This window comes from Strigops habroptila, chromosome 7, assembly GCF_004027225.2.
Source record: "Strigops habroptila isolate Jane chromosome 7, bStrHab1.2.pri, whole genome shotgun sequence".
Lineage (NCBI taxonomy): Eukaryota > Metazoa > Chordata > Aves > Psittaciformes > Psittacidae > Strigops > Strigops habroptila.
In genome coordinates, this window is record NC_044283.2 from 9,818,686 (window position 1) to 9,831,100 (window position 12,415).

Here is a 12,415-nt window from a genome sequence, read left to right on the forward strand (position 1 = left end):
CCGGGGACACAGTGGCGCTGCCTCGTGAGGCCTGCTGGGAGTTGTAGTTCCGGGCGATGGGAGAGGGAGGTGGCCTCGCGGCGCAGAGGCGGGGCTGGCTGAGGCGGGCGGAGGAGGGCGGTAGAGCCATGGTCGGGGCGGGCAGTTGCAGCCTCCTCCTTGCCTCCGCCCTCGGGGAGGGGGAGGCCGGTGCCGGGGCGAGCAGCGGGTGATGGGGAAGAGGCGAGCGCAGCGCTGAGGTCCTGCGGGGCCGGATGAGCGGAGGCTTGGCGTCGCGGCGGTGGCGGGGCTGGAGGAGGGGGCGAAGGAGGCAGTAGGGGCGGCCTCCACTCCGGCTGCCCTGAGGGGAAGGAGCCCCCGATCATGGAAATCGAGAACATCGTGGCCAACACGGTGCTGCTGAAAGCCCGGGAGGGTGAGAGCCGCGGGGGGGAGCGGCGAGGGGGGAGGAGGAGAAGCGAGAGGGCGAGGCGGGGCGGGCTGGGGACGTACCGAGGGAGAGGAAAAGGGTCTGAGGTGAGGGGGAAAGGGGCCGGCGAGGAAGGGGGGAGAGGAAGTGATGGAGGAGGAGAGGGTGGGGAGGGAGGAGAGCCTGCCGGGCAAGGGGGGTCCGGGCGGGGCGCGGAGCCCCTCCGGGGCGGCGGCGGGGTCCCTCCCCGTGGTGCCGGGACGGGCAGCGAGTCCCGGGCAGTGCCCTGAGGCACCTGCCCCGCTCCTCCCGCGGGCTGGATTTGGAGTTACTGCATTGTTTCTTGTGGAGAAAAAAAACCCCAACCAAACCTTTCCTCCTTCCCCCGTCGGGCTCTTGGTTCACATGGTGTTTTTACCGGATGTTTTAAGAAGATCTTTAATCTGGAGTTCTCAGTTTATTTACAAATATATATGCGTGCGGCTATAAAGGCTGAAGTGACATAAATCTCTGGAAGAGTCTTGCACTCCATCTTGCTGAAATTCCTGCCTGTGAAAAACGTAGCTGTTGAATGCTACCTGTGTTTTGTAATTGAATGTTTTATGTTAACCTAATATTAAACTGTGCTGTATTCCATTAAGTTAATACTTCCAGTTTGATTCCCCAGAACATCTTAACTTGAAGGTTCCTCCCCCAACTAACAAACATTTTGGATAGATAATGAAATTTAGAAAACTGCTGTTTAAAAACAATCCTGAAATAAGATTGTCCTGCTGCTTTTTCATGTATATAACTGTCCATTAAATGGCCACTTGAAAGCCTCCCCAGATTACCACTGTACTCAGTGCAGAGTTATGTTTTTCAACTACGAAATGTGCATATTCTTTTTGGATTGGATCCTTCTTTTCTTAATTGTGTTGAGAAGTCCCATTAGTTTAGCTGGAGCTCTTTAAAGTGAGTAAGAACAACAGAATCTGCCCCTGTATGTTTTGCAAGTTCCTCCAACTCTAAATGGGTTTGGCACTTACGCCATATGTGTATCCAGTTAAATTTGCCTTAAGCAGCGAGAGAGGAAAATCAGCTTTTTTACTTTGAAGTGGGGTTTAAAAACCAGAACAGTGATCACAATTTTGGGCCATTTCCCAACCATAGCTGAAAAGACCACCTCAAACTAGAGGACATGTTTTGGCTGGTTTTGCTGCCGGTAACATGTCTGTGGTGGTGCTGCCTGTATTTGGAGTTTGCATTGAAGTGATCTGAGAAACGAAGGGAAAGTGGAATCTGGCTTAGAACTTTACTGTGCCCAAACCCTCACCACAAAGAGTGGAGTGGTAATCTGGAAAGGCTTTTAAGTGGCTGCTTAATGCCAGGTTGCGTCTTTAGTTAAGGTTTCACTATGTTTAAAATAAATTATAGTGGTAGAACTGACCAAACAAGATATTTTAATGAACTAAATGAAAGTCTGACAGCAGCTGCTGTGAAGATCAGTTGTACCTGATGTGAAACTTATGAAAGTAGTGGTAATAAGCTGTTACTCTTTTGTTCCTGCAATTGGCCTGGGCTCTGTTGTGTAAGTGTGCACAAAGATTTGATTTATGGCTTTGAAACTCTAAAACTCCGTTGATAACTGGTAGAAGGTCTCTAACCTTTTCAGGTCTCAGTTTCTGTGCATGGGGTACTTTTTACATGGCATTTCTCAAAACTCTCCCTGAAAGTGTTTTCTGTCTGTTGCATGCTCTGGCTGGTCTGGGAATGTCTGGTTTACTCCATCTGTCAGGACCATTCCATAAAATCCCTGTCCCAGCTCTATTCTTATGTTCCCAGTAGACTCCAAGGGAATGGAATTTGCAAAGTTAGTTTGTGAGGTAGATACTTTACTGAAATATATTCTTTGCTAAAAGGGCCTCACCACTGGGACAGAAAAGCTGACTTTCAATTGACCTTTTCCTTCCCACATTCCTATTATCTTACTGTGTAGTGTATGGAGAGGTGGGATAGCATGGAAAAGTGCAGAATTACTGTTTCTCATAGAAGAAGGCAAAATCCGAAGGCGGTATAAAATAGCAGCTTCACTTACTTTCATGTATAGGCTGAGCAGCAACAGTAATCCTTTTTCCAATTCCTCGGTGTATTAAAGATTGGGTAAGAGAAGGTGTTGATCTGGAAAATATTTCACTTGTGAAAGCAAAATAATGTGCTCTTATTTTATAGTTTTCAGTGGCATGTTGAAAGAAATCAGTGTAGGCTTAATAATGGCTTGCATGGGTCAGTCTCAGTGTAACTTGAGATTCCTTCATGATGAAGGTGAGAGTAGAAAAAGGTTGTACTCTTGAAAGCATTTTACAGTCTTTTAACCCTAGAGATAGGACATCTTCATTTTGCAAATGTAGACACTGAACTGAAGATGTTGTGTACTTGTCCTCACCTGGTGAAAGGGTATGGCAGAGGCTTAATGAGAACACAGAAATGCCTGGTAAATAACACCAAGTCTAAACAAATCATACCCGAGCACATAAACCAGAACTAACACTCAAAATGGTGACCCCAGATCTGTACTCATAATTTGCCTCTCATTTTACATGCTCATGCTTCCGAATGTGAATATTTTTAGGATGTGAACATCATTTGGGTTTTACATTTGCAGGTGTGCAGAGTTAGCACACCTTGAACAGCAAGGTTCATGTCTACTGTTGAAATCTGATTTGATATGTAGAAAGTAAATTTGAAGTATGTAATTTAGAGAGCCAGGAGCTAACTAGTGTGCTTAGGCAAAATGCATCTTTTATTGCTACTTTCTTCTCCTACAGAATAAAACCAAAGTGGTAGTGCTGTCTATTTCTAACTACCTTCTCACTTAATAGTCTTACTGTTAATTTGTTTCATTAGAGGTGTGAATCTTCTAATTAAATTTGCATGATGATAACACCAGCTTGTAAGAGTTTACTAGTCCCCTTTTCAGGCCAGATCAAACCCCAGCTTCCCCTCAGCCTCAAAACTTTAAATTATGCTTATGCTATTCTCTAAGAGGATTTTTCAAACCTTTTCATAAAATGGATTAGCTTAATAGAAGTCTGTCTCTTTCCAGCAGAGATTTGCAATATTTCTGTGAAGAAGGAAAGCTGTGGGGATTCCTTATCTTCTTTTAATGCGACTTCATAAATAATCAAATGCCAATTCTTCGCGCATGTGGGTGTTAGTGATGGCTCATAATATGACTCTTGTATGTACCTACTACTAGAAAATACTGTGATGACACAAAGTACCCCGTGGTACTTTATGGATGAAAGATTAAGGAGTCAGGAACTCTATTGGAAGTTTTTTCTTTCCTTGTCCACTTTTCCAGTTGACCAGCTCGTGCTGAACTAACCTGTCCATGGAGGGATTTGCCTCTGGGTGAAAACTGTAGTGCAAAGTGTTCTGGGATTCCTCGTCCCAGTTTTCTTGGATAAGTGGCCTTCTGTGCCAATCCAGCTCTTTCCTCCTGTGCATATATTACTTTTTGAGGGAAACCTGTATGTGAGAAGGGAAAACTTCCTCTTAAGGTGAACTCAGTGGTGGAACAAGCACAAGTGACTCAGTAGAAAAACAAGAGATTATAAAGCAAACTCAAAGTTGATCTTATGAGCACTGAAGTGCAGCAATTGAGATGGAAAACCAGGTAAGGGCTAAGTGATAGTGTTGAGATAGATAGTGTGAAAGCTTATGATTTCATGATCTCTTTACTCAGATTTTCACTTGCAGGGATTTTTATGCGTGAAAGAACAATGTACAGCAGTGTGACTTCTAGCTTTGTGTAAGAGCAGAGTAATTAACATATTTTCTCCTAGCAGAAGTATCTTTGAAATGGGTATCTCTTGAAAGACATTGAAGAATTTATCCCATAAATGGGGACAAATAATAAATATGAACTTGGTTATTTTGCAAAAAAATCTGAAACTTCACAAAAATCTATTTTTGTATTCACTTTTCTCTTTATATTTGTATTTTCTGTTTTTCATAGTTATTTTAATGGTTCTCAAGAAATCCTTTGAGTATGTGTAAGCCCCAAATTCATTTCAGCATCCCACACAGAGTCTGTGATCTTTTGAAGGAAAGAAATTAATCGCTGTATGTTTTAAGCTGGTTAGGAGCCTTCCTTTTTTTTCATTGCCTAAAGTAAGAGTCTCCAAATATATGTCCACAGGGTAGATCTAGTTCCTTTGAAGTCAATGGCAGTTTACTCCAGTTGAGGATCCACGCCAAGAGTATGTTTTAAACATACCTGGTCTATTTGCATCCACTTTAAAGTTCATTTGTACTGCTCTGGCAGGAGCACTTTGAATGAGAATTGGGTCTGCTGTTAGGCTTATAATATCTTCTATGTCATGATTGATTTAGGCTAAATTAAGATCATGCCTCAAGCAATCTCTTCCCCAAGCTCTTGATTGTATTGGTTCTAGCCTGTGATTGCAGACAGTTTCTAGTTGGATCTAAGAACCAACCTAGGGGTTGTGGGTTGTTGTGGTAGGGTTTTTTCCTATGTCGTTGGTTGCTTTGGGGTTGGGGTTTTCTTCCCAAAATTAGTTTTCAGATGGATCAGCAAGCTCCTGCAGATTTGATAATTGTTAGGTGCAGCCCAAGGATGGAGTTAGCAGGAACCTTTCAGTAACAGAATATGATGACAGTTTGGCTTAAGCAAATGCTGGAAGATACTTGTTTCAGAACTGAAATTATATGTGTAGCACTCTTTACAAAAAAAATAACACTCAAACTGTGTGTTTTATCTGTCTAGTTTAAAACCAACTGGCTTAATTCTGCAAGCGAAATACATCCTACTTTTGCTCGCAGTATAAGGTAATAATTCAGTATGGTATTGGTGACCATATGCAGGCAGTTATCCTGTAATGTATTTGTAATTAGGAAGAAAATTTGAAGAAGATTGCTCAGCTCACTGCAGTTTGGCTATGAAACAGAACTAAAATCTTGAATTATTGAAGGAGCATGGACAAATGGGAAACCAAGACCAGAAAGGTGGACCCTACTGTGACCTCACACCAATAAGAATTACAAAATCCTGCACTGAAGCCAGTGGAATCACATAGGTGTAGCCAGTCTTACACTAATGTAAATCTCATTTAAGTAAACAAATGACAGGCCAAATGTATTATCGACCTGTACTTACTAAAATAGAAATCTATACCAAATATTATTTGGGATAATCACCACAAGTCATACCCCGTGAGCCTCATTCTGATATGTGACTTACTCTTCGTCACATAAAACTTCTGCAGTGTAAAGAAAGCAGAAAGTCCATTCACCAGCAGCAAACAGGGATTTTAACGTGAGCATGCTGTGAATTTTCACAGTTGCTGTTGTTTTTGTCTGTTCTTCCCTTCTTTGCCTCCTATGTTCTGTTGCGCTCCCTTATTGCATTGTGCTTTAAATTGCTGTAAACTCATTGTGGCAGGAAACATGTCTTCCTGTGTTTGTACAGAATTATGCACAATGTCTGCCTTTTTGTCCTTTATTTAATGAACTGTAAGAAGAATGCATGTGGGCATGTTGGAATCTAAATAATTACATTTACTAAATAAACACGAGAGGTCTACTTATTGATACACACTGCTGCTTTGGTTATTTCAAACATGGCAATTGGAAGTAGAGGTTTCACAATCTACTCCAAGGAGTTTTACTTTTCTATCTGTTGCAGTCTTGATGTACCATCATGATAAAAAAATCCTTCCTAAGGAGTTGTCTGTAAAATTGGAGTTTTCTTACTGATGTGTTTTTTGTTTTGTTTTCTCTAGTAAACTCTGTTCATTAAGTTGTTACAGACGTATCAAAAGGAATGTGTATGCAGATGTTACATTGTTTGACTGCAAGATTAGCTTAACAAATTGTGGCTTAGATTAGTTACATTAACTTGAGCTGATACAAGGCTTTCAGACCGAATTTCTGAAGAAGTGCGTGAGCTGTTCAGCATGTATGCACTAGCATTCCGAAATGTGTACATGATTACTGGAAATGTATATAGAACTGATGGGAAGAACCAGTTGTTCAAGTGGTTATAGCTGTGGGAACAATAAAGGATTGTGCATATAAACAAGCTGCACAAATGTTCACATAGATACCTGGGGCTTTAACTGCTTACAGGGCTACTGCTCTTAACAGTGAGATGAGCAAGAGGACTCGAGCATTACCTTGCTTAAGGCCAACTTTAGGCACCTGAATCCAGGAATGTGAGGAATATTATCTTAAAAATGCCATAACAATCTGCAATCTGTAGTTATCTCTTACATATTTATTTATTGAGCTGCTTGTGTTTTTGCTTCTGTTTGTGTTCAGAAATGCCTTGGCTTTTATAATGCTGGAGAGTTTGGTGCCTACCTTGTGCTGAAACCTGAATTTTCAGCTTTCTGGCAAACTTGCTGAGAGCCAGCCAGATTATTTGTATCATACTTGTGGAAAAAAAGCTTTCTCCATATAAAATAGATGCCACTCTGTTAAATCTAGTTATTAAGCTGTGACCAGGCTTGTTTTTCAAGGAACTGAGATGTCAAAAAATACATCTGACCTGCACAGTGGAAAACATCACAGAGACCTCCCCAAAGTACAGTAAGGGGATACCATCAAAATCTGTTACTCAGTGGGCAGTGTTTACAAATGTCTTTGTAGCATAAGGCCACAGTTAAAGAGGAATGTGTTGATTTTTCAATGAAAGGTTTTAATCCTTATTGTGAGTAGTTTGAAGAAAAATGTGTGTAAGTAGGAGAACATGGGAATTCAAGTGAATTTAAAATCTGTTAGAAAACTTGCCTGCAACTTTTTCTGATGTGGGAAAGATGCATTGTATGTACCCAGATTATTCTCATGCATCTCACTGTAGATGATGTGGAGCTTCTGCATTGATTCTTTTGCATTTTTCACTGACCCAATTGATTGATTTATACAGTTACAGGCACGCTGCAGGCCGTTGTCTTGTTGCAGTTTTATTCTTTCAGAGCTTATCTGGGTGTGGTCTGGTGTGACTTTCTCAGTTGGTATCTGACAATCTGGTTTGTGGAATCAGTTTTGCAAGAATGATGTTGTAGCAATCATGCAGCCGTAGTGCTTCATAGCTGCGTGCTTCTCAAGCACAGAGGTATGTTCTTGCCCTTTACAGGCAAGAAAGCTGGAGCATGCAAGTCCCTGAAGAACTCAATGGCATGATCTCAGGGTAGTAGCCACTGAATCTTACCACATACAGCCTGTGTACATTTCTTCACCAGATAGTACAATGCTTCTCACTATTTTCATTCTGTAGGACAGTTCAAGTTTTCTATCTCAAGGAAGACTGACTGCTAATGTTCAGTGAACACTGTGCTCAGTGAAATGAGAGTCATGCTACAAATCCTGCCCTTAAGGAAGATCACTGTGGCTGTGGGAAGTTCATCTGATGACTCGAAAAATATTTGTCTAAATCTGTTTCTAAACCAGATTGCTTTGTTTTGACACAGCAGTTTCTTTTTGTGCAACTAGTCATGTTTTTACTCATGAATAAACCAATCACTTCGCCTTACATATTTCGAATGTTTCTCTGGAGTTTAAAAAAGAAAAGTTGAAAAATGAAAACATCTAAACATCTTGTGCATGCCATATCCTAATGCAATGGCTAACTCCAGTGAGTATGTATCTTTTTTAAGAAGCAAAAACATGTAAAGAGGTAAATGCTGAAATTCTAACTCTGAGAAGTAATTTGGGGAGGAGAAAAAGGTAAGATTCTCAGGCACCTGAAAATGTAATCGCAGTTTCCTCACTGTAATGGTGTACTGCTGCATCCACCCTTCCCTTTGTAAGAAGATGAGTCGCTTCAAGTTGGTCATCGTTCTAGCCAGCAATTACATCTGAAAGAGGCAAAAGTGGTAATTCATCTGAACCACATAGGTCAACCATAAAGCAGATTAATCTAATGGCTTTGTTGCTGCTCTGTTACAAAGTAAGCTGTTGGTCTTTCTGGAAGAATTTTATCTGAAGTATTTTAGAATGGGATCCAGAATAGAAGCTCTGAAATCAATATTAAGACACTTATAAACCGCAACTATTATAATTCGATTTGATACTTTTAAACTGCCTCAGAAATGGGAAGAGATTTTGCAATTAGGGAATAATATGACAAGCAAATTGGCCTCCTCCCACAACTTTTACCAGAAATGGATGATTTATCTGTAAACGAGGTAGGTCATGCATTCTCTTTATGTTATTGGGACATGCAAACTTACTCTGCATTTGCTGTAAATACAAGAATCTCAGAGAAGAGAGAGCATGTTGATTTAGTTGATGCTCCTAAGCACTTGATTCTTGTGCACATTAATAAATTCTGAGTAGTTTTTATTGACTTCTATAGGATGGTGAATTCAATTACATTCTAGCATGTGGTCTCTTTGTAAAATGAAGTTCATAATGGTCGCATCCTGAGTAACTGGCCAAATATCTGGGGCAAAATACAGCAGACTTTCTTGTGTTGGACTTGGCGTATAAGCACCAGTGAGAATCTCTTTCTGGATTGTTTTGGGTTTTTTTTTTTTTTGTTAGGTTTGTGTATTGTTTGGTTGGGTTTTGTTCCCTTTGTGCTTCAGAAGATGATATACTTGCTGTATATCACAGTGCAGTTTTACTTTTGCTGGACAGCATTGTGGTGTGAATTTGGGTCAGTTTATCATTCCTGGTCAGCACTGACTGCACCGTGTCACGCACAAAGGAGTGTTTCTGAGCAGTTTCTAACAGAAAAAAATTAGCTTCTGTGGACCTTCCAGCTTAGTGTATTTTTCAGTTACCTGGTGAAAAATTATGCTGATGCTTCTGTCCATGGCTTTTCGTGATCACACAATCTATATCCAGTCCTTTTCTATTCCATGAATGTGTACAGGCTTGCTGTGTTAGTATTCCTTGATTTTTGTTTGTGTTCAGTTCTGCTAGAAATGCTCTTTGCTGTGTGTGGTTTGGTTTTCTTCAAGTATATATTCAACTTCTTTTTAACATAAAAATATTTTGTTAAAATAGTTGGAGTTTGTTTTAATGATGCTGGGTAGTTCCAGCTTCATGATTAGTTCTGGTACCACATGAAGTATTGAGGGGGGGAAGTAGATTTGAAATATTTGTATTCTATACCATTTTGGAAGGTGAATGACTTAAGCTACATTAGGAAACACAGTGCAGAAGAGGAGTTTTTTAGAGAGTAGGTATCAGTTCCAAAAAATCTCTGCAAGCCAACTTTTTAACGGTTTATATTCCTTATTTGTCTATTTTTCTAGTCATATTAGAGTTGAGAATGTTTTGTTGCAGCAGTACAGTGAGACGTCTGGTCCTGTAGTGGTGATTATGTAAAGTTGGTCTGAGCTAGGGTACACTAAGCTGGAACTGCTCTGGCTGCAATGGTGGCACTGTTCAAAAAGCTGTATGTTTGAGTGAAGAGGGTTTTATACAACATATTTTATTATTCTGAAGGTGTTTAGTTCCTTTTTCCCTAATGATTTAATTCTGAAAGAGTTGAGTACTGTTTGCTGCTTAGTTTCTATTCGGGTTACATGGGGTAACTCCCTTCCTTTCTCTCCCATTGTGGTTAACGGTATGTACTGCTTTGGTACACTTAGAAAGTTTCTGTGAAGTTTTGCTACTGTTCTTTCATGTGGAAACGCATCTGGGTGTATCACTCAGTAAAATCTTCTTTTACAATATTTTGCAGCACAGAAATTACTCTTCTGCTGAAATGTTTTGCAATTAGATATATTCATATGCTACTTTATCTGTTGCTCTGCCTTTTTGATAAGTACTCATATCTTCTGTAAATGGAATTGGCTGCTTCTGGCCAAAGTAATGTGCTAAAATTCCGACTGAATATAGAAAATGGAGCACAGATACAGTTTTTGAGAAACAATGGGGGAAATACTGTAGTAGCTTTTTAAAAATCAGTTTAATACTAGTGCTGTGAAACGTGAAGCATTGAAAATATCTGAGTTCTACAACAGCTAAGTTATCTCTGATGTCCTGTATCCACCTATAGTCTACAATAGGTGTGTTGTATTTGAGCAGTGCCCACTCATTTATTAGTGGAGTCTACTCTTATTACTAGTACTGCCCTTAAAAAAGAAAGAGAATATTTATGTATGACTTGATTATCCAAACATGTGTGTGTTCTATGTATTTTGGTACTCAACTTTAATGTCTTCCATTCTTCACTATGGTTGAGAGAGAATTCTCAATTATTTTTTTGTTTCTATCATTGATGTTTCAGTTTTCAGAACACCTATATAATAGTTGCCTTGTCTCTGAAAAGGTATTCTGTATGTGCAGCCAAAATGTGAAATATTTGTCTTGCAAAAGATTTTCTGCATTTTTTGGTGTTTCATATAAAAGTTCTATCTCAAATTTGTTACTGGTGTGGATATCCTTGTAGATGGATTTCTTTCTAGGCATGAAAAGCAGCCCGGCAGATCTGTGCAGAAGTGACCTGACTTTATGCTGTTACTGTTATATTTAATTTTATTCTGACATAGCACTGTGGTTTACATTACTCTCTGTATTTTTTCTAGGCAAACGGAGTGGGCGCAGTAAAAAATGGAAAGAGATGCTGAAGTTGCCACCTGTTAGTCACTGTGAAGGTATTAGATGCTCAATCGGTAGGTGTCCTGCAGAGTGATCTGTCTGATTTCCCTGAGAAGGAAGGATAAGAGTTTGGTGATGTTAACTGAAAGGATTCTGTCTTGCTTCTGAATGCTCATTAGCATTAATCGCTTTTAATGTGATGGAGGATTTATGAGGAGATAAAAGCTGTTTCATAGCTCCTTGGTTGTTAAAGAAAACTGCTCCTAAAGGATAAATTTACAAAGCCATGAATTACAAAAAGGAATCATGTTGTAATTTGAATGACATGGTAACATATTTCCCTTTTTTTCTTAATGTCTTGTAATAATATTTTAACATTTTCTATTACTATCTTGTATTCCTTCTTTCCAAACAATCGTGTTTGCTTTGGGATTGCTATTTCACAATATTGTTGCTTTCCACCCCCTGGCCTGGATTGAATGAAACTTAACCATGTCATTCAATCTGTTTTTAATAAGTGTGATAGTCTGTAAGACACAAATATGGCTGGAAGTGTTTCGTTGTTCCTTGGGATCATTGCAGGTTTTAGATGTCTTTGCTAAATATGTTAATGTTCATGTTTTAGTGATGTTTTCCTGACCTGGTCTCAAAGGGGAGTAAGGACAATGCTATGACAAAGATAAAAAGAAATAAAGATATTTATTTATTATTTCTTCCTCAGAAAGAGACTATAACCAGCTTTGTGACAAACAGCCAATAGGAAGACTTCTCTTCAGACAGTTCTGTGATTCCAGACCAGATTTGAAAAGATGCATTGAATTTCTGGATGCAGTGGTAAGCAGTGAGCAGTTGGAGGTGGATATCAGTAGGCAATACCTTATACATTTTCTTTTTGTAAAAAAAAGTTTGATTTTTGTGCTGGTTTTGGCTGGATAGAGTTAATTTTCTACATTGAAGGTCATGTTATGCTATGTTTTGGATTTTTTACTAAAATGGTGTTGATAACAGGGAAATTTTAGTTGTTGCTGAACAGTGATTACACAGCATCAAGGCCTTTTCTGCTCCTCACATCACCCCACCAGCAAGTAGACTGGGGATGCACAAGGAGCTGGAAGGGCACACAGGACACCTGACCCCAAGTAACCCAAGGGATATCCCATATCACATGGTGTCATGCTCAGCATATAAAGCTGGGGGAAGGAAGGAGAAAAGAGGGAGATTAGAGTTAAATTGTTGTCTCGTCAAGTAGCCATTATGCATGATGATGAAGCCCTGCTCCTCTGGAAAAGGCTGAGCATCTGCCTGCCGATGGGAAGAAGCTGCTTGGTATGCTCAGAGCTACAAAAATGGCTACGATGGAAATGAGAGAGATAATTTGAGAGACATGCTGCTTGACTTCTTGAGCCTAAAAGGGTGTTCATACAAGGAATATTACTTATGATACTC

At 40.0% G+C, this 12,415-nt stretch overlaps 1 protein-coding gene across 2 annotated transcripts in view; it reads left to right on the forward strand.

The window, feature by feature from the left end:
* Positions 1–100: 100 nt before the first annotated feature.
* GRK4 (G protein-coupled receptor kinase 4) overlaps positions 101–12,415 on the forward strand; it is a 40,467-nt gene continuing 28,152 nt past the window's right edge. For both annotated transcript variants that reach the window (XR_003992352.1, XM_030492879.1), the window contains exons 1-3: positions 101–415; positions 10,957–11,043; positions 11,691–11,803. Coding sequence is in view for 1 of the 2 variants with exons in the window: in XM_030492879.1 (XP_030348739.1) it covers positions 364–415; positions 10,957–11,043; positions 11,691–11,803 (252 nt within the window). In the remaining variant the exon portion in view is untranslated. The remainder of the gene's footprint in view (positions 416–10,956; positions 11,044–11,690; positions 11,804–12,415) is intronic.